This window comes from Ambystoma mexicanum, chromosome 2q (genome assembly GCF_040938575.1).
Source record: "Ambystoma mexicanum isolate Mex_15411 chromosome 2q, UKY_AmexF1_1, whole genome shotgun sequence".
Lineage (NCBI taxonomy): Eukaryota > Metazoa > Chordata > Amphibia > Caudata > Ambystomatidae > Ambystoma > Ambystoma mexicanum.
The window spans coordinates 141,214,005-141,237,679 of NC_090924.1; the positions used below are offsets into that span (position 1 = coordinate 141,214,005).

Here is a 23,675-nt window from a genome sequence, read left to right on the forward strand (position 1 = left end):
AAAAGCTAAGGCAAGAGAGAACCCAAGGCAGGGGTGCTATTTGACAAACACTCTCAGGTATCAAGAACTGATGGAATCAGGAGCTACAGGGGAGACAGGATACAAACGTTGAAAGGCATATAAAAGCTAAGGCAAGAGAGAAACACTACCTTTTAATATAATGAGATAGTAATGTCCTTACATCTTGGTGAGTGGCTGGTAACCAGGAACACCAGTGAATAATCCAGGCCCTCATCTGACTACCTAAATATAAATACCTGAAATCTTGAATCACTGGATGCATGGGTTCAGGTCCAAAAGATATGCGAATGTCGTGACAACGGCGCTGCTGTGAACGTCCTTGTTTTTATAGTGAGGTGCATTTGAAAGTGACATTAGAGGGAAGGACCCTGTAATTTACATAGATAAGATGACCTAGGTCGTTACTGCCTATGCAGACACGTAGAATCTTCAGAGACGCCATCCGGCATCTCGCAGCAGCCAAGGTAGACAGCATCTGCCTAGGAAGGAACCCAGAGCCTGACAGCGGTGATGGGAACCTGTTATAGGAGCAGGTAAGAAAGGGAACAGGGACCGGCGTTGTAAGCATTCATCCCTGGTCCTAATATATTTGCCCCATTGCTGCAGTAAGACCCACTTCTGGATTGAGGTGCAGGAGGTTATCATGACAGTCAAGCAGGGGAGAAAAGCACATCATCAAAACATGAAGGACCAAGATGAGTATGCTGTGGCTGACATTTCAGAGGATGGTGCAGAGTGTTTACTTCTAGTAGGACTCAATCCAGCAGTAGAGTAGAGCGAACATTCCCTACCCTGTACCTTGTTACAATGGGGGTCATTCTGACCCTGGCAGTAGGGGGTTAACGGCACTGGTATGGATGCTGGTGCCTTTAATCCCCTACCACCCTATTACGAGGTCCCTTAGCAGGTCCCACCAGGACAGGCTGGTTTTACGGGTCTGCATAGGTCAGAATGTCCCGGTAAGTCCCATTCCGACACCACGGACCTGGACCCGAGTTTGGAGGCAGCCATGGTGCTAAAAGCTAAAAGCACCATGGCTGCCTCCAAACTCGGAATGACCCCCAATGTCTTGGTAACAAGGTGGTGTAAATGTTCTTTACCAAACTACAACCTCTGTTTTAACACTGCCTGTTATAGAATCCCACCTCAAAATTCTGGGGCAAGAACAGACTGTATTAGGAATACATTTGTGTTTTATATAAAATAAATTCAAAGGCGGTCTACTAACTTGATTCTTAGGAAGTCACCACAACAACTTAAATGCACATTGGCAGCTGGTTTACTGAAACAAAGGTTTGCCTGCCTGTGAGATCTTATTAAGATGCAACACACATGCAGTCATTCCATAAATCAAACGATAATATCCCTGAATATGTTTAAACATCTAGTTCTAAATAGCATAATGTATTTCACATTTCCATGCATGCTGCTTGCTGGCCAGTGTGTTCAAATCCATCACACAGCATATACATAATAGTTACTTTCTTTTCTAAAGGACATATTTTGATACATATTTGATTTCCTCCATTATCAATAATAAGTATTCGTACAAAAGAAAGGTTGCATAAACATGGACATTCTCACGCTTCATTTGCAATTAATTCCCCCAACTTCTAGGTCGATATGGCGCTGTGGGTTCATATCATATGCGTAGAAAGGAAATACAAGCCAAGGTGAGTTGTGTCACAATCTACATTCCTGCATTTAGGGAATCAGTGCTGTCAATTTAGTTCACACAGAATGTAGATTTTTCTACACTGTGTATCCATATTTTGAAAGGGCAACAATTACCCCCTAATTCCCATGGATGATTTGGGTGTATCTAATTTGGGGTCCTCTCACTTCTACACAGTGTCATTTACAGCGAGCTGTATACTCTCTGTGCAGATATGCTATCTGTTCTATACTGTACAGAAAAATGACATTTGTTTTCATTGAAATTAAATCTCAATTTTCTTTGAATACAGTGAGAAGACACGGTGCATTTTTCAGTAACGTGATAGAATATTCAGTTTGCATTCTATTGGTAATAGTTTCTCATCCACTGTGCGCTGTACACAGGGAGCACTACATTAGATCTCATTTGGGTTTGAATATAGTGATAAAACAAGGTATATTTCACAGAATCCAACTGCCCTACCAGCTTCCACCCCGAGTTCCTCCCACCCAAGGAACCTACCATGGAAATGATTCCAGGGACTTATATCTAATTGAATTGAGGATTTCTTTTTTACTAACTTCGAAAAATAATTTTAGGTCACAGAACTAGCATGGACCCAGAGAATTTCCAGGCAGTTCTCCCCAGTCAGCTAGGCCCTGTTAGTCTGTTTCACCACCTCTAGGAAATCAGGCTTTGTCAGATCAAATATGCTTCAGGCTTCCTCATGGACAAGGTGCATTCACCTCCATATATTATTCATGTTCAGTCCTCATCCAGTTGATAAGAGGTTTGCATTTCTGCAGTCTTCATAATTCCAGAGCTCTCACACATGTCATGCGTTTTTCTGCATGTATAGCATCTAATTTCCCCACAGTACGTCATGCCTGACATCACACTTTTCAATTGGTCAAATCTTTCCATTTGCTTGCTTAACATGTCGACACTCCCAGAGATGACATCCCTTCCACAAATATGTCAGATTCCTTTAAGCATGTGACAGAGATGTGTTATGAACACAGGAATCCCTTCCATCAATAACATATGAATTTTCAGATTTGCCACTTCCTCGTGAATTTAAAGACATGCAAAATGAGTTTGTGAAATGAAATATGACAGAATGATTACTATTTATATATGTTTTAAGTATTAATAAGTATTAATATATCATTTTAGTGTCATTCCGTAGAAGAGACTCCCACGTATTTGGAACACTGGTTATTTTAATTCTAAGCCACTGCATTGTGAAGTTAGAGTCAACATTGTTGTAAATGCATACAATAATGCTCATTTTAGTCAGAAATGTGCACATGGAAACCTTTGGTTAACATACCGAGTCATGTGAGCAGCTCTCAGATGGTCTTTATGAAGCCAATAATTAAAAGGTGGGTCTGACAGGACATTTATTTTGTGAGTTCTGTTAGTATCACAGCTGACTGATTTTATGGAAAGAGCTAATGTCAAGCGGTGCATTTAATGCTTCATAAATAATCTCTCAGACCTCTATCCCATGTGATCATCTTAGATTGCATCAGTTGTGAAGCCAACTTCATGGCCCTACTGGAATGTATTTTAATGTAGTTCTATGAATATTTCTCTCAGGATGAGCCATGTGGGCGAGAGCAACTCATTAACCATAGTCCTTGAGTTTGAGATTACTTTGTAGTGCTGTGCCTAAAGTACTTCTTTGATGGCTGAATAAGAGGATCTAGTTTCCAGATCCCTGAGCTAATGCCTATGGGGGCCTCAATCTTCCCCCATTAGGAATACATTTAACTGTTGGTTGAACAGAAATTTAGATTGTCAGAGTCCCTGGGGAACTAGCAACAAGTATTACCCAAGCAACAGTAAGAACTGCTATCTGTATTTGTATTTGTATTTATTTAATTTACATAGTGTTTCAATCCAAAGCGCTTTACAGATAAACAACAAGAATACATCCAACAAAAAACTGTAGAAGCAAACAACAATATGTATGAATCAAATCCACAAAGCAGTAAGTAGGACAATTTATAAATGAGGATAAATAAGAAAGGAGGAAATGGGGAAGGAAGGGAAGAGGGTGAGAGAGTAAGGAGAAAAGTGAGTCAGTGGGAGGAGAGAAGGACTTAGGAGAGAAGGGGAAGGTAAGGAGAACTAAGAGGGGATACTAGAGAGAGAGGGAGAGAGGTGAAAGGGAAGAAGGAGTCAGGGTGGGGAATAAAGAATGAGTGATTTCAAGGAGGCAGAGAAGGAGGAATAGGTGGGAATGGAGCAGATAGAAAGAGGTAGAGAGTTCCAATGTAGGGGGGCAAGGAGTTGAAAGGAGCGGAAGCGAGAAGTAGCTCAAGGGGTAGGGGGAACAGAAAGTAAGAAGAGGTCTGCAGAATGAAGAGAGCGAGAGGGGGTATAGAATGAGAGAAGAGAGGAGAGATAAGGGGGGCAGGATGATGAAGAGATTTAAAGGCAAGGCAAAGAAAGTGAAATTTTAACTGAAAGTATTTCCCGTTTAACATCTAAGAATATAATATGTAATTATGGACATTTGATACATTTAACATAGGTCTATCTCTATTTGTAGTTGCATCATTTTTATAATTGACATTATTTCACATACTCTAAATGAAATACAATCCTGCATTAATCCAAAACAACATGGTAGCTAAAAAATAACACAACGCATGCGAATTGCACAAGGGACTATTTCAAACCCTGACACTTTAGTTGAGTGGTGACTCCATTTCTCTAATTTTGGCTTTTCAAACATATCTGCATGTATGAATGTTGTCTGTTTTTTGTCCCGGCTCTCACTGTTTTCACTGGTACATGATTGCTTGGTTAAATGTAAGATCGATACCAGTGTGCCTAGCACTCCCCTTGTCTAATCCCACCTTGAGTTAATATAACTTGTATGCACACAACATATGGGTTACGTAAAGGGATGTGTGTCTCCCCAAATTGATGAAAATTATGTTGCGGTTGGTTCACAACCAGCACAGTCAAAGTGTTCAGTGCAACATCCAGATCAGACATAGGGCCTCATCACGACTTTGGCGGTAACCCTTAAATCTGGCGGTCGCGCTATTAGCGCTGGATTTAAGGGTCCGCCAAATCAGGACTTCGGCGGATTTCGCCCCTGCCCTGAGCTGGTGCGAAATCCATCGAAAATTTGCGCTATTACCGCCTACGGGAAATCCGCCAGCGGTAAGAGGGGGAAAATTCCCCATTGAGCCCAATGGGGAATGGGGCATTCCCGAATGGGCTCAATGGGGAATGGGGATTAACATTACCGCCGAACTCATGATCCGGCACTATTAGCGCCGGGGAGTTCGGCGGTAGGGCTAATACCGCCGGCGTTACCGCCAAAGTCGGGATCAGGCCCATAGAGTCTCCATTCATTTTAATGGGAGGGATTCTCTGAAAATCCAAGCCATCAGTCCCAGCATCGGGTCTCTGGTAATTTGCAAAGGGTGTAATTATGGTACCTGGACACCTCAACAAACTCTAACTCCCCTTGAAAATCCTTCTCATTGAGAAGACAGACAGCATAATGTTATCATACATGATTCAGCAGGCTTTCTCTGATGCATTGAACAGCACTAGCCTTGAAAATTCAAGGTTTAAAAATGGTTAGGCGCTGGATTAGCTTGATTTAAGGTCGAGTGCCTTGACTAATCTATCTAATAGGTATTCTTTTAAGAATCCTATACAGTATACTCGGTATTTTATGGTGTTGTGAGTGTTTGAGGGCGGCTGGAAATATGCTCAATCGAGATCCCATAGATGTTGATTATAAATGTTCCATTATCTCATCACAAGACTTATCAAAATTCTCCATAAACTCTCTGTAATGCAATTTGTTCAAGCGTTGAAAACACCCCAAGTGCCAGCAAGGACATCAGGATTTAGCCGTTTTCTGCAACTATCAGTGAGCTGTCTTGACGTGGATTGTAATTAGCATCCAATTGTGACAGTATTATGTATGTCATTCTTTTGGCATTTCAAAAGGGTGTTTGGTTTTTACCAATGGCTGAATGGATTTTACCAAAGATTTTGACAATACAACTATCTATTTCTTTATACTTTTTTAACAGTAGGAAAATAACTATTAAATATGTTCTGCTTCATGACATTCATACATATACTTCTATTCCACAAGGGGAAAAAAACATGGCAGGCATATTTTGAAAGATGGTGATCCCTTCATTCTTACCACAAAAAATACACCGGATGCATGAATTTCTATCTGCTGCGGTTTTATGCTGGATTACTATTCAGTAGAGTTTGTATCTTTAAATACATATGGTTTCCAAACTCCAAACATATTACAAATATTTCAAGATGAGCCACTTTGCATGCCTCTAGGACTTCATGTTTTCAGTGCAAGATGTGGGTTATTTCGGACAGATTTACAGGCCGATTCATGTAATTCCTCACAAAAGTGTTGCACGCGGCTGGCGCACAGCATGCCCGTGCGAATGTCTGCGCCAGCCACGTGCGATAAAATCCATTTCCGCGCACAGCGTATTCATGGATTCTCGCATCCAAAAGCAGACGTGGTGCAGTGGCGCAGCGACCCTGCAGCAGCGCCAGTTACGCCCCCAAGAACGCCCTCGCGAAAGGAAAAGCCATCAAGATTGCCAAACCACCGCAAAGGGCTGCGCCAACCCTGTACCAGTTTACCGGACTGGCAAACAGCAAACGCAAAGCGGGGAACGCGTATTACGGGTTCCGGGAACACGCGTGCGTGAGAAGTTTCACACGCGATCTGTCCTGGGGGAGCGTGTGCGTGTATATCAGGGTTGCGCGAGAAGTCCAATACGCGAATGGCCTCGGTGCGTGTATTTCAGGGGTGCGCGAGAAGTCCCACACACGAATGGCCTGGGTGCATGTATTTCAGGGGTGCGCGAGAAGTCCCACACCCGAATGGCCTGGGCGCATGTATTTCAGGGGTGCGCGAGAAGTTCCACACGCGATTGGCCTGGGGGAGCGTGTGCGTGTATTTCAGGGGTGCGCGAGAAGTCCAATACGCGAATGTCCTGGGTGCGTGTATTTCAGGGGTGCGCGAGAAGTTCCACACGCGAATGGCCTGGGCACGTGTATTTCAGGGGTGCGCAAGAAGTTCCACACGCGAATGGCCTGGGCGCGTGTATCTCAGGGGTGCGCGAGAAGTTCCACACGCGAATGGCCTGTGCACGTGTATTTCAGGGGTGCGCGAGAAGTTCCACACGCGATTGGCCTGGGCACGTGTAGTTCAGAGGTGCACGAGAAGTTCCACACGCGATTGGCCTGGGCGCGTGTATTTCAGAGGTGCGCGAGAAGTTCCACACGCGATCGTGCCTGGGGGAGCGGGGTACGTGTATTTCAGGGGCTCGCGGGTGGTTTCACACGCGATCGGGCGTGGGGGAGCGGGGTACGTGTATTTCTGGGGTGCGTGAGAAGTTCCACACACGATTGGGCTGGGTGCGGGTATTCCAGGGGTGCGCGGGAAGTTTTACACGCTCGCCTACAACACGTATTCATGGAATCGAACGTGGCCAATCCGGAAACACGTACGCCAGCAGGAAGTAGGCGTACGTCCACCCGCACAGCATAAAAGTGCACGCAAACAACAAACAAGCTCAGACGCCAGGATGAACATATCATTCCTAGCAGCAGTGGGTGTGGGATACCGCAGGAGGAGGAGGAGGATAGTCCGGGCCAGAATTTTTACACCCAGAACCAGCCTTTTTGGGATGCCTGATGACCATGTGTATGGGAGGTACAGGTTTCCACCTCACATAATACTCGACCTGGTCAGTGAGTGGGAGGATGACCTCACATCAACCACCCTGTGCTCCCAAGCACTCAGCCCCCTGGAGAAGGTCCTCAATGTACTGCACTTCCTGGCCACTGGATCATTTCAGCGGACACGTGCCATAGTGGGGGGGTGTCACAGGCCACGCAGTCACGCTGCCTACACCAGGTCTTGGCCATCATCACTGCACGCCCATCAGTCCGCAGGCACATATACCTGCCCAGAACACCTGCAAAAAGGCAGGCTGTCGCCCAGGATTTCTACAGGGTGGCACAATTCCCCAAAGTGCTAGGTGCCATTGATTGCACCCATGTGGCTCTACGTCCCCTCAGGGCAACTGAGCACATCTATAGAAACCGCAAGCACTGGCATTCCATCAACGCCCAGGTAGTATGTGATGCCAAGGGAATCATCACCTCAGTATACGCCAACTATCCAGACTCCACCCACAACAGTTTCATCTACAGAATGTCTACCCTAAACCGGGACATAGAAGCTGGGCGGCATGGCGATACATGGCTGCTCGGTGAGTATAAATGCCACTGCGCATGCATGCATGTCAGATACTGAGTAATGTCACAACCCCACTAATGATACCCATCACCACCTCCCCAGGGGACAGTGCCTACCCTCTCAGCACCCACATGATGACGCCAATTCGGAACCCCACCACGTCACCCCAGGTAAGATACAACACAGCCCACATTGCAACCCGGGGCATAGTGGAGCGCACATTCGGAGTGCTCAAGTCACGCTTCCGCTCCCTTGACCGTTCTGGCGGGCAGCTGTTATACGCTCCCCCAGTAGTGTGCAGGATCATAGTGGCAGCATGTGTCCTGCACAACGTTGCAACACGCCGGGGCCTGGCTGTGGACATGGTGGTGCCCCCACATACCCAACCACATGCATGCCCACTGCGCATGGGAGGGGAAAGGGCACGGGGTGAGGCAGCCCGTACGCAGCTAGTGGCTAATTACTTCACATAAAATCACACCCCTGTGGAGTGCACACAGCCCTGGCACATACCAGCTGACAATCAATGATGATTGTAACTGACAATTATGATGTGTCAATGGACAGTCAACTGTCACAACCATACCAGCCTGAGATTGTACATCTGGAAGTGTTCCATTGTGTGCTTCCCTACCTACACAAACACCACCAATGCTGTGTTCAAAAGACACACTTCTATGCTGCTAAAATCATTACCCCCTTGCAAGACACAACATGACAACAGTGCCATGTCACCCAACCCCTCCCCAGCACCGCCACCCAACACACCATGGCATGACATGCCGTGTGAGAGCAAACAAAGTCATCCCCCAAACATGACACGTGTCACAAAGTACAGTGTCCCCAATGGAAACTGGCCACACACACTATGCCCACATAAATGCAGAAACAACAACACACATGACCAAATACTTACCACAATCCAATCGACATAGCATAAACATGACAGTACTAAGGCAAAGGATACGTAGTCTTACAACATGAGAATGCCAGCACATCCACGACCTCCAACTGTACAGTGTTGTTGCCACGCACATCTGGAAGTCCACTGCTCACAACATGAGCTCCATCTCCAAAGTGGACGGCCTTGTGAAGACATGAGGAATGAACCTGCAAATTAGGAGGGAGACATGGATGCACAAGCACACATCAATACACCATGCAGTGCACAATACAACAACAATATGCACTAGGAATGTATACACAGCATTGACTACAGACTGCCCACACATGTCGTGGGAATCCAACGTCACTGTGTAAGTCACTGTCACTTGGGCACACCCTTTGCAAGCCCATGGAAATGGGAAGCAGGAGGGGTGTGTGTCTCACGAACCCAAGCATCTAACCCAAACTCAGGACAAGCCTGCATGTGCCCAGCCGGAATACAGTGGATGCCCATGGGAGCCACACAAGGCAACACACTGCAACAAAAAATCAAAAATGGCCATGTGTGGGCCAGGTGGGGGTGGGGGAAGCCACCCAGGAGGTCCGAGGACAGGGTGCACACCAACAGCCACCTGCGTGAATGTTGGGAAAAAAAAACACCTCCATGGGCTCATGGCCTGCACGGCTACTAAATTGTGGGAGATTCACTGCTGGATTCGCTCTCCTCAACCTCTGCTGCTGCTGCCACAGGAGGTGGTGGTGCTATGGGAGGCAGCCCACGCAAAGCCCTAGTTTGGTCCTCCATGGCAGCAAGCATGCGGGCGTGGAAGGCCTCGTTCTGGAGGGATATGGTGCGGAGATCCCCATGCAACACCCGACGTGTTGCCCGGACCTCCGCCCGAGTTGCCTGGGCCTCCGCCCGAGTTGCCTGCATCTCTGCTGAGAGCGTATGGGTGACGCGCTCCAGCAGCAGTTCCGTCCTGGTGACAGTGGAAGCCTCAAGGTCCACAAGAGTCTGCCTGAGGTGCCGGACCTCTCCCCTCAGGGCTTCCCTCTGTCCATGGGCATCTATAGAAATTGATTCCCTCAGATTGTCCAGGGCCGCCTGTCTGTCCCTGTTGGACGCCAACATGTCCTCCCTGACTGATTGGCAAATGGAGTCTGTTGCCTGCTGTAGTAGCTCCATCTGCCTTTCTGGGGGGACAATGGAAGTGGCTACCCTCTCCATGGCTTGAGCAATCATTTCTGATGACGCTGCCTGTTGGTTGGCCATACCGTAAATGGATTGCTCCCATGCGGTATTGCCCGGTGGCGGACGGCCACCGCGTTGGCGGGCACCACACCTGTCTGGGGCAAGGCGAACTGCGCCGTGCTGTGTCGGCACTGCCTGAGGCTGCAGGACTGCATTTCCCCTCTGAACTGCTGGCCCAGGAACAGGATCAGATGTTGCGGAGTGTGGCCCTGCATCCGTAACCACCACAGGCGCACCTTCCAACACTGACATCCCCATAGTGGGCTCTACCCCTGGTGCAGGTGGGTCGGACAGAACAGTATCCCTTCCATGAACACATACCTGCGAATCCACATAGGTCTCATCCGAATCAACACCTGAAAAGAGTTCTGGGGAGGTGCAGCCAGGGACACCCCTGGACAGTATGGCCTGCAGCAAGAGAGGGTTCTCCCCCACCACCAAACCACGTCCCCCACTGGTGCCTGGTCGTGCTTCAGATCCCTCCTGGGCCTGCACCATCTCCTCTCCCTCAACAGCATCAGGTGCGTCATCCTCTGCAAAAACATGAAATACAAAAAATGGAAACAGGCATTAGCACCATGGCACGCTATTAGGCCAGACAAGCTACAGTACCAGTACTTGATTTACACATGTCCCACATGACTATAACCCTCCCATGCATGCACTGTCCATGAGTTGGAAGGGGAGGAAAATGTCAGACACTGATGACACCAAGATGGGAGAGCAACACATCAGCTGCATGCTGGCTAGCAGTGCCATCACACATTGGCCTGTGAGTGGCATGTCCAATACACATACATGACACATGCCATCACACAGATGGCATGTGCCATAGGCATGTCATATATGTGACAATAGGGCAGAGTGATGCGCAGTAGAACCAGGTGAATTTCTACAATCAGCCTGAATGAACACAGCTAAATACGGAACAATGTTGTAGCAAGATGCCACTTCAAGGGCAACTGGCGCGATGTAGTGCAAAACGCCTACTGTGGGTAGAAGGGATACTGCAATACCCAAATCCGGGGGCGCCGAATGCATTGGATGAAGCACATGGGTGGGCCAAAACACTCAGGCACACACACCCTGACCTGGCACTCAACCAGAACCCCTCCCACAAACAACATACACATGGATCACACACACATGCAAGTGCACTCACCGGACAATTCCTCGTAATCTGCCAGTTCTCCCACACCTTGGATCTGCTCCTCCGTGACGTAGGTCCCAGCAACATGCTCATGTAGAGTGAGTTCAATGTCCTCTTGTGGAGACCCACCTCCAGTCACCAGAGTTGCGGCATGACTTGAGGCCAGCTTTTTCTTTGCCCTACGCTTAAGGTCGTTCCAGCGCTTGTAGCACTCAACAGCTGTGCGCCTCATAAACCCAAGGGCACTTATGCTGTCCGCGATGGACTGCCAGTGTGCCTGACGTCGAGCAGGTGTCCTACACCCTGAAGTGACCAACATTTCGGCGTCATGTTCGGACACATACTGCACAAGTGCATCCAGTTCGGCATCATTGAAGCTAGGCTTCCTTGGCGTGCCGGACCGTGTAGCCGTGTCGGGGTCATCAGCCTGTACTGGACAAGCACTCTTCCTCTTTCTTTTTGTGGGTGGTGGGGATCCGGAGTGCCCTACGCCGCCCTGGACACTAGAGGCAGGAGCACCGGTGGACTGTGTAGTAGTAGTGTGCGATGGCACACTGACCACATGACTTTCTGCAGGCATTAGCTGAAGTGTGATGATGGCAGGGGGAACCTCAGTCTGATGTACCGGGACCAACACTGTCCTGGCTGGGAGAGTCAGAGCTGGGGTGGACGGAGCTGCAGCTGCCCCTGCAGCCTCCCCACCCCGCCTACTCGGGGCAGCAGATGACATGGCTGCCCCTGTACCACGTGGCCTGGTGACACTGACTTGCGCCGCCAGCCGTGGCCTAGACTTGGCGACCTGGAAGTCAGCCTGGGAGTCACCCTGTGCTAGGTCAGGTGCCACAACGGGCTGGTCCAACAAGGGCTGAGCAGGGATGGTGTCAGCCACGTTTCCTTCAACCATGGGGGGGGATGTGTGTCCCTGACTGGTCCTCCACACGTGGGGGGCTAGGGGGAGTCTGCAAATCCTGGCCACGTCCCCTACCACGCCCACCGCGCCCACCTCTTGAGGCTCAGCCACCTTTGCCACCCTTACCACTTGCTCGCCTCCCAGCCATGGCACTGATGGAGTTGTGGAATGGGAGTTGCAGTGGACAATTGTCCTGGGCAATTGGGGGTCAAAGGGGTAGGGTACTAGATGGAATTCGGACCCAAGTGCTCTAGCAAGGCTGTATGGAACCCCTGGGGAAAGATGACAGGTCACGCAACGCACAGGCACCCCTAAAACAGAAAATGACGTGCACGCGACCCCTCGTAGAACACGTGCGTGGGAAAAGGAACCTGCACTACGCTGTGGCACCCAGAAACACAAAAATGAACGTATGCGTGTCACATGCAGCCTACAATGACCTCTGAAGGGGTACGCTACACACGGGGCTAGCACAGTTGGTAAATACGTGCGCGACTCACCGTCTGCCTGGGAAAAGAGCGTGAAAAATACGCAACACCCCCGCCAAAAGAAGATTTGTACACTGTCTGAGGAGACAGGACAAAAGGAGAAGTCAACGCTGTTTGAGGAAACAGGTCGAAGAGAAAATCAGAAAAATACTGACAAAGGTAACAGGGAGTACGAACTAGAAACGCTGTGAAGTAAATCGCATGTGAACCGACAAGAAGTACAGATTTCACCCACTGGCTCTCCACGGGAAGCACGTGCAAGGAAATGACGTACTACACGTACCTTTTAAACCGCACCACACGTCCAACGTCACTTCCGCGTATACGCACTGAGGCACTATCCTCCAATTACATGGGCTGACACTCGGACAGGCAGTATTTGGTCTTGTAACATTCCCCCGGGTACAGGGGCACGCCTGCGCGTGTCACGTCACAGACGCGCTTGCGCTGTCAGGGCCTTTGGTCCAATGGAATCGCGTACACAGGCCAATCGCGTGTGGAACTTCTCGCGCACCTCTGAAATACACGCGCCCAGGCCAATCGCGTGTGGAACTTCTCGCGCACCTCTGAAATACACGCACACGCTCCCCCAGGCCCGATCGCATGTGGGACTTCTCGCACACCTCTGAGATACACGCACATGCTCCCCCAGGCCAATCGCGTGTGGAACTTCTCGCGCACCCCTGAAATACACGCGCCCAGGCCAATCGCGTGTGGAACTTCTTGCGCACCCCTGAAATACACGCGCCCAGGCCAAACGCGTGTGGAACTTCTCGCGCACCCCTGAAATACACGCGGCCAGGCCAATCACGTGTGGAACTTCTCGCGCACCTCTGAAATACACGCGCCCAGGCCAATCGCGTGTGGAACTTCTCGCGCACCCCTGGAATACACGCGCCCAGGCCAATCGCGTGTGGAACTTCTCGCGCACCTCTGAAATACACGCGCCCAGGCCAATCACGTGTGGAACTTCTTGCGCACCTCTGAAATACACGCACATGCTCCCCCAGGCCCGATCGCGTGTGGGACTTCTCGCACACCTCTGAGATACACGCACACGCTCCCCCAGGCCCGATTGCGTGTGGGACTTCTCGCACACCTCTGAGATACATGCACACGCTCCCCCAGGCCCGATCGCGTGTGGAACTTCTCGCGCGTGTAGAACTTTGGCACACATTTTTTTCCTGCGCAGGGACGCTACCGCCTGCTTTCGTGTGGCGGACATGTATGGGCCTGTGCGCGTCTTTGGCCGTGCGCTGTTTTTCCCTATTCGATACCATGAATACGTGTTGTAGGCGAGCGTGTGGCCATTCTGCGCACTTGCCTCCTGTACTTCCCCCGTGACGCCCACATTTTCACGAGTTGTTCCCCATTCTGCGTGTAACGCCCCGTGTTACGCCTACTTTTGTTATGTGCGCCGCGCTATGTGAGAATTCGCTGTGGCCTTATCGCACGGCGTTCGGTGACCTGTGCGCCAGCGTGCGCCAGCGTGCGCCGCGCACTTTTTCAGCGCACATCCCACATTTTGCGCGTGCACGGACTTCCATGAATAGATGTGCGATGTTTTCTGTGCGATAATCGCACTTGCACTGCGATTTTCGCTATTTCACTGCGAATCGCACGTTTTCGCACGCGTGCGCCGTTTTTTCGGCGCACATTGATTCCATGAATCGGCCTGTAAATCCCGAAGCACAGACTAGGTTTCTAACAATATTTAGCTTGGATTTTGACATTCTACATGTAACACATGTGTCAGTTTATTTTCTGAATTTTAGAAAGACAAGTTTCTCACAGAGCGTTTTGTGGCCTTATTGCAAATTGTGTTTTGTTACATTAGATATGAGGTTGGTACTGGCTTGCTCTTCAGAGACACAATTGTAACCTGCTATCAAATTTGGTTCTTTTTTTGCAGTCTTTCTTTCACACCGTGCTGGAGAACAGCCCTCACTGTGATACCATGGTTGACAACAATTTGCGCATCACAAACTGGAATCGCAAGCTGGGGTGCAAGTGTCAGTACAAGCACATCGTCGATTGGTGTGGATGCTCCCCTAATGATTTCAAACCATCCGATTTCCATAGGTTCCAGGTAAATAGCCACAGTGATTTTTCTCATTACGTGCATTGGTTTAGATTGCTGATAGTAGCCAATTTGATAGCTGGTATAAAAGAAATTGGATTCTATGCCACCAACATTGTTAGCCCCCAATTGTTTCTCTGTAGCAGTCTGCACGTTATTGAAAACAAGTTGCCTTATTTACATACCTTTAAGGCAGGGACAACCTTACTATTTGGCTTAAGGTTTAGAGATTCCTAGAGACGTGTGGAACATCTGTATTAATGAAGATTCTAGTCTGGAAATGTCAAGACAAGTAGTGAACAAACTCGAGGGTTGTTATCATTATGCACTAGTGGTTGGAATTCCCTGCCTTTTGTGTCTCAGTCCCTTTTTTTGAGCTTTCTGAAAGAACTAGGGGAGGAGGGATAGCTTGGGGGCAGCGCGTTTGTCTTGGAAGCTAGACAATGCAGCACAACACAGGTTCCAATCGGGATAGAAATTACACGCAGGTCTTATACGCCTTATAAAAGAACAATTATAATAATAACTACACAACCTGTCTATGTGTATGTATGTTTAGACAATACCTAAACACAGACTGCCATCTTAGTTTTGAAGATTAAGTAGGACAATGGTCTGGTGCTGGGTTGTTCTTTGATGCTTGTATACCACTGTTTTAAATCTAGTATTTTTATTAAAAACATTTTTTTAAAGTACATAAATTAATTATCTGTTTTAAATCAATGTTTTTTGGGTAACATGTTGCTCATCGCTGCATTACTCCTTTGTGAGATAGGTTTGTCCTTTATAAAACTTTTAAATAAATACTAAATAACTGTCCCAACATTTATGCTCATCATTTTAAGCAAATACACTCATGCCTGCCCTCAAATACCAGCGATTTCGATGGTTGGTTCTCATTTTGGGCCCATTCATTAGCTTATATTGTTCACGAAGTTCAGATTTACTCATGCCTCACCTGGATTGATACTGACTCATAATCATGTGTGCAGCTTCATATGACTAAGTTCAGTTCTTTTTTGTTCATTCCCACCCACTGTGGATGCCAGGAGCACGTGTATATGACCCTTTCTATTGTCATATGCAAGGAAATGTTTTGTATGGCCAAGATAATCTTTGCACGCTCAAGTACCACGAACATATGCAAGGACACTTCCATATGTGCAAGATCAGCCTTATATGTCTGTCTACCACCATCATATGTCATTAACACTTTAATATGCCTTCCTTAATATGTCCAACCCAATATCTCCTTGTCCATCCTTGCATGTCCAGGTATGACCCTTGTGTGCTGGTGACATGTTTGTATGTCCATGTTTACAGTACTCTTACATATCAACACACTGCTATAGTATGAAAGAAATATGTTCATATGACCAGGTCTACCCGGCATTCCTTTCAAACATCATCATAGGCTAAGAAATATAGTCAAAGACCTTGCTTCAGTCTAACAGGCTTCTGTGCAGGAATTCTGTATCTGGAACATATGTTTCAACTAACATGAAAGTCTAGCAACATGATATGCCAAGAACAACTTCATTTGCACAATTAGTAGCCCGGAGGGAGTCCCGGGGTAGCCTCCCAGCCAATGAGGAGGCTCGGAGCGGGGGCTTTATCACACAGTAAATCCTCAGATCCGAGGCCCCTCTATTCCGGGAGACGCCACCTTCCCTTGCCAGGTTTTGAAGGTAAGTGCACTTCCCTGCTTTTCTGCTTTCCTGTGTCCCATCCCCCTCCCTCTTTTCCACACAATAAGGCACCCCCCAATTTACCTTCTGCTTCCTTGTCCGTTGGCTGTGCCAGGAACATTAGTGCTTCCGGCGTAGTTCCAACTTTTGCAAGGCTACCTTGAAAGGGAAAATGGACCACGTATTGCCCCTTCTGCCCGATCCATGGCAACCATCTTAAAAAGTTGCAAACAGTTTCCCAAATATAAACCCCTCACTGGGGGGCAATGACGGCATCAGGTAATGCCCTGGGGCTTCACTAAGGCCTGTAACTATCACCCCGTGACATAACCTAATGCAGTAATTGCCCCCCAGTTCGGAGGTTATTGCTTAAATGCACATTTATATCATCATGTAGCGGCACCATACGCCATACACAGCTACATTCTACTACGGGCTCACATTCCAAGGTAATTCCATCATATACCGGGATCATCTCCAACGGGCGGGTATGGCTGCATGCCAGGGAGAACTATCCACAGTAAGCCCGGGTTCATTCTTACCTCTCCATTGAGCAGGATCATATACAAAGAACCCTTTATATGACAAGGTCTTGCATTCTATTTCTAGCACACCTTCACGTGCCAGCAATATCTTCATATGCCAAGTCTAACTTTTATCCGTGTGTCTCCCCCTCTGCTCTCTCGTCCTGTTCCCATACTTGGCAAGGAAGAGAACTGCACATAGATCACAGAGGCAGATATGCGCACGTGCTTGTGAGACACACCTGCATTTGGCAAAAGAAGTGACACGCAGTTTGCAATTCAATTCGTTTGCTGTGTATTTCTTTGTAGGCCTGCCTCCTACACGTTAACAAAGCACCTGTTCACTATATTACTAGCCCAGGAGCCCGTTACTAAACTGCGACACATTTCACCCCAACTGAAAGACGCATGATGAAACATTTCCTGCCATATGTCCATGTAACCATCCGGGACGATGACAGTCGCGTGGACATATGTTTTTCTTTTGCTTTCCGCAACACGTGTTAATTATAATCTCTACAGTCCGTTCCTTCCCCTGTTAGTTTCCCACATGAATGTGTACAAAATACATATGCTGAGTATTACGCTTGCAAGTGTGTATGCTTGCCAGCCCAAAGTCGACAGATTGCTGCTGGTGGATGTTAATGAGGAATGACTCTTAGGGCCTGAGTCATGGAACTGTGCAATGCGTATTTTTGCCCTGCATAGTCCGGCCAAAGTCATGTTGTACTGCAAAAATGACCATGCGATGACTTTGCCCGGACTTTGCACTGCAAAAATACACTTTGCACGGTTCCATGAATGAGGGTTTGTGTCGGCAGTCCAAAGTCACTTTTCACCAGTGCAAATTCACTTCGAACCGGGCAAATATTCCATGAATCGGGCCCATATTATATACCATTGTGCCAACGTAAAGGTGCCCTTTAAAAATACAAAAGTAAAAGTCTAACTAACAGTTACAATCAAGTTGCAGTCCTCATGTGCGTACGGGAGGATAGCTCAGCGGCCAGGTGCCTGTCTACAAGACAGTGCAGAACTTCACCGACTCCTGCGTAGAAGATGGTCTCTGACCTGAAGCTTGCTGTAAAAGCTCCATTTTTTTAAACATGTTTTATTACACATGCTAGTCTCCGCATAAAGCGCTATATAAAAGCTCTTTTTTTTGTTGCCTTTTTGCACATACATTTTTCGACATGGAAAGACTGCGTTGCGCACGCTCAGTTTCTGAAAGTTGTTTTACTGTGGCTTGCCACTTTCTCATCAAGGGACATATGGACTCTTCCGTCAGCGACGCCAACTAACAGTGCTCGTGTGAGTGTTGGATACATCCAGGATGGTGGAGATGCAGATATGTTAGTACAGGCTACCGAGGTGTAATGTCATGCTTGGAGGCTGCAGGTAATTCCCCCCGGGCCCTTCCTACGGGAATTTGAAAGGGCTCCGTTCGCCGGATGCTCGGTGGTGCAGTCCCAGCAGCAACGGGCGCATGTGCTCAGCAAGCATGGAGGCCACTTCAGATCATTGCGGCAAGGACACTTACATGCTGTGGCGTGCCAGACCGTTATTTAACCCCTTAACTGCTGGGCTATTGTGCATGTCTAGGGAAAATAGGACGAACACACGCGGCCTCAGCACGTAAGAGCTGACAGACCAGTTTCTAAACGGAAGCCCCTCTTTCCTGTTCAAATACACGTCAACCATCTTAATGTTTGAGAAAGGATCCGGCCCCGCCACTACAATGTATATTTACCATTTCACTTAACATGACGCCGTTTTTTCAAAGCTGAGTGAGGGATTTCCCGGCTTGTAACGATCGTGTGACTCCTTAACGCCATTATCTTTCCAGATCTTTCTCGTTATCTTGAAGACGCGCCCAATGATGGCTTTTGTTCAAGCACTGCTTAAATCGCTCCTGTAAATGGCAATTAAGCAATGTCTCTAATCCATATAATTTAATCATCTTGGCATGTGTGCAGGATTCACACATGCTTAATATATAGGCTCTAATGTCCAAATGACTGATTTGCCTGTCACCTATATATTACTAGTCATCATATATAAACCGGTGCAATCACACATAATGCCCACCTGATAGTGATTTACATATATCATCAGCATGTTTACACTTATTCCTTTAAGTTAATGTACAGTGTGTACATTTGGTAGCCACCCTATGCAGTAACTAGCAATATGATACTTATTTTGCATGGAATGATAGCAGACATGTATATTTTCTGTTAACAAATGTCACTGCTACCTTGCTCAGTCGCTTACTGTGCCTACTATTTTTTGAACTATCTTCAAATAATATTAGTTCATTGTGAGTTCATGTTAATTGCGCCTTTGCATCATACCTGAGATATAGCATGGGTCAACATGTCCGAAGAAGCGGTCATGGAACTGTGCTAAGGCCAGTGTTAGGGAGAATTCTCATAAATGGCTGATTTCCCTTACCTATTGAGTTCCACAGCAGCTTTGCTGGATTTCTAGGATTTATTTATTTCACCTGGTAAGAGTGTGGGCCTTTATTCCCACTCTTACATTTGTTTTGCTGTGTGTTGTACATTTTTTGCTCATGGACAATGGAGTCTCACCTACTCCATAGGCATCATCTTTTTACTGTGTGTCACACAGCACCTTTAGTGCAGTGACACAGGGTTGTCTTTCTTTAGACTTCCCACTTTAAACTCCACTTTCTGGGACTGACTACTGTCTCCCAGTACATGTAAAGTTGCCATTGACTTTACTAGTCTGTTTAAACTTACAGACCTAGCACAACCTATCTTCCCATAGAGTACTGGAAGGATTAATAGTTATCCCGTTTTGTCTGTTTCTCATGGAACATTATTTCATTCCCCTTTATCTAAGATTTGGCTGGTGGCAGTGGTATCTACCATTTTTGTTCTACGGCGAGCTATGAAAATAGCCTCCGTACTGTTAGAGGCTATGGTGGTAGCCTCAAACTCTAACCTCCTGGACCCCAGTGATTTTTATTTGGATCCGGTAGGGTTTATTCACCATTTCTTTTTGTAAAGGTCTTTCTCGTGTTTTACTCTCTTTTGCTGGGCTTCTGCTCAGAAGCCCTCCTTAGGCGCTTGAGTGTCTGGGTGGGCAGGATGTGAGGGAGTGTTTTAAGGCCCCCTGCACAGGGTATCCTTGGAGACCCAAGGCACACTCTAGTTTGATTGGCTAGGTGGCTGTCCTGCCAGGATAGCCACCCTGCTGTGTGATTGACAGCCAGGCTGTGTGAATGGGGGAAAACTGCTTAAAAGCAGGTCTCTGGTACTTGGAAGGCAGCGTCACCATTGGAACGAGAGAACCAATGAGGAGCTGAAGGAAGACGACTGCTGCGACTACTGGAAATCCCGGTGAAGCCCTGCTGCAGGTCCTAATCGCCCGAATTCCGATGACAGAGAAGATCTGCAAGGAATGTTCTTCCCTTGAGCTTGGTGGGACCAACCAGCTTGCCAAACACCAAATGCTGGCCTCCCTCTCCTGGTCGAATGTGCTGTGCATCGCTGCAGTGAACCGGATAACCAGGAGGAACGGAACCTGTTTGGGTTTTAAGGAGCACACCTTTTATTTGTTGCTTTTCTCTGCTGCTGGCTTCTTCCCTGGGCAGTGCAGGACCCTCCTTTCTTCCTCCTTCTTGTCACCATGACAATCACTTCAGGAACCGTGAGCCTGCAGGAACTGCCAGGAACAACCGCCTCAGCTATAGCATTATCATTTAAGGTACTGTTCAAATCTGGTCGTTCGTTTCGTCCGACCACGGTGAAAGTGTTTGAAATATTTTGCCTCTCCAAAGGCCTGTCCTTCTCTTCTCTTTTGAATAACTTTTCCTCCTACCAACCGACCAACTTCGTTTTGAACTCTTGGCAAAGACTTAACCGCAAACTACTCTGAACCGTGTGATCTTCTGCAAAGACTCTGAACCATTAACATTGGCCCAGGCCTATTGACTTGAATCCTAGTTGCAGTAAGCCTTTTCTAGATTGCTCTGCCTATCACTTGTTGGTGTCGTTGATTTTGGATAACCTTGTCTTTTTCATCCCCTTTAAATTGCTGGAGTGTCATTATGCTCACACTTCATTTTGAGCTTAACTTGTCCAGAATTGATTGGGTGTTGTGTAGTGTATTAAGATTGTGATTTTCTGCTGCTTTATATTAGTGAACTTTTATTTATAACTGATGGTGTAAATAAATGTATATTCTTTTACTCAGAAACCTTGAATCAGTGTTTGTTTTAACCATAGTAATTGCTGTCCTTTGTGTAACTTCTGATACTGCTCACTTTACTCTTGAGATAAGTCTGGCTGTTCAGTCATTGCTACCATGTTACTGTGTAGTACGAGCTTGTACAAAAGGTGAATTTGTACTTACACTTGTAGTCTTAATTGTGTGTGGTTTTCCCAAAGGCTACTGCATATAATTCTGCCTAACAGCCAGTTGACAGGGTAGGCAGTAGCATGTGCCACTGGGCGGGGCCCATATTAGATTGGATAGTAAAGTGTTATGTTATGCCATGTTGACTAATACCACAGAACCTCTGCCATTTGCATGGTCTCCAGGCGTCCTTGTATGGCAAAGTAGGAATTGTTTGGTTAGGATGGAAAGAGGGATAAGACCAGTGTTTTTCTCAGGTGTTGGTTTGTGTAGAACCAGGAGTAACTGGCATCTGCACTGGTGTGCTTTCCTGGTGTTTTGTTTTTAGCACTCAGGCATACTGTTTCCAGATGGGAGACTTCCAGTGTTTGGATAGACGCGTGCTTGCAGCATAGTAGGGTTTTATTAGTTGGTTTTGAGGAAGATGTGCAGTTGGGGGTTCTGGTCATTTGTTGTGTGTGTGGTGAGTTTGATTGAGAGAGGAGAGGGTTAGTAGGTTTAGCAGATCCAAGTTGTGGGTAATCTCTGGGTACAGAAGGTGTTATGAGATTTGTTCTACTTTCGTGTCCTTCTCTTCATATTTTACTTTGGGGCACTCACCTTTCCATGGGTGTTGGGATGTCTTGTCTGGAATTTCATTTAGCAGAGTTGGGGTTTTATTCTGGGTGTGGAGGGCAGGGACTATAGGAGAACTGTTATTATGGTGTTGTTTGTTTTTGGGCTGTTACTTTAGTCAGATGGCAATGTTTCTTGTGCCTCGGCTCGGGTATGAAGCGTGTCTTTTTGGGTTGTCTGGGTTCTTTTAGTTCCCTAGAACTTGTGCAGTTGTGTTGGGAAGGTCATTTTGGAATGGCTTGGGTTTAGTCTGAAAACGTTTTAACCTGATTTTCTTGATACATTGGTGTTGGATGGTTAATGTGTCCAATTGACCATGTCTTCTCAGTCTCCTTACTTGCTGATTTGTTTTCAAATACCTTCGCCAGAGTGACTAGGACATTATATGGAGACAATGTGTGGTTTTCTAGTCTGCTGATCACCGTTTGGTAGTAATTGGTCTGTTTATATTCCAGGGAGTTCAATGACCAGGTTTTTAGCTGTTTCCAAAAAAAGGCAGGTGGTCCTTCCTAATCCTGACTTCCTTGCAGATTGAGTTCCATAGTTTCGCTATGAGAATGAAGAAAGCAGTTCCTGCAAATTTGCTTTTCTTGTAGTGCCCTGTTTCTATGCGGAGGTAGGTACTAGATAACGATAAGTTATTTAAATAGCGCCTTAATCCAAAGTGCTTTTCAGAGCACATATATACATACAATATCACCAAACCGAGGTACTCATTTATCGACCTCGGAAAGGATGAAAGGCTGAGTTGTCCTTTGTGGGATTCAAACCTGCGAACTGCAGATCACGCTCAGATCGCAGCAGTTAGCGCTCAACCCGCTGAGCTATCTTATCATCCATAGATCTAAGGGTTCTTCTCGGTTGGTATTGGGTGATCTTTGATGAAAGGAGGAATTCAGCTCCTTGTCAGTGTAGTGTTCTGTAGGCAATGCAGAGGGCTTTAAAACTCATTTGAAAACTGATTTGTTTTTTGATCGGTAAGCAATGTAGTCTTTTCAGGGCTGGGTGATGCGTTTTCTTCTGTTTAGCTTGCGCAGGAGCCTTGCTGCTGTGTTTTGGATCAGCTGTAGTTCCTGGTCAGGTAGAAAGGCATTCCTTGGTATAGGCTGTTTGCACAGCCTATACTTGATAATACCAGGGAAATGATGGTGGTGAATGTTCTGTTTGTGAAGTTATATGTTATGTGGTTTTGTACTGTACACAGTGGTCGTTTGGCACTTTGGCAGATCTGCAATGGAAGGAGGTTTGGTGGTGGGTATTTGTTAGTGGGATTGAGAGGGAGAAGAGCAAGAGTGTTTTAGTGTGCTGTTGGCAGCTTAAGTTCGGAAAACCGGTCGCTGAGTATTGGTGCATTTTGGTTTGTAGCCATCATGTGGTGTTGAGGTATGATTGTGCATGGGTGCTTTGTGTGTACTTGTGTTTGGTTTCATGTTAGGTGGAGTGAAGTGTGTGTGGTTTGTGGTGCAGTAAAGGTAGGGTTGTGTTAGTTCAGAATTTGGTGTGAGTATGCAAAATATTGAGTTTTTAGTATGGTTAGTTAAGTGCAACACATTCCCTACCCCCAAACTAGAATTAAGTTGAGTGCAACACTTTTTCTATCCCCAATAACCTATCTAAGTGTGGCACATTCCCTATCCCCAAAATACAACTAATAACAACACCTTTCCTATCCCCAGATGTAAGTGCAACATCATACCTACCACCAGAATGCAGATGAAGCTGATACATTT

General features: G+C 47.0%; 1 protein-coding gene across 1 annotated transcript in view; it reads left to right on the forward strand.

The window, feature by feature from the left end:
- XYLT1 (xylosyltransferase 1) overlaps positions 1-23,675 on the forward strand; it is a 969,342-nt gene that overhangs the window by 805,042 nt on the left and 140,625 nt on the right. The window contains exon 7 of the mRNA XM_069647050.1: positions 14,565-14,741. Within this exon, the coding sequence (XP_069503151.1) occupies positions 14,565-14,741 (177 nt within the window). The remainder of the gene's footprint in view (positions 1-14,564; positions 14,742-23,675) is intronic.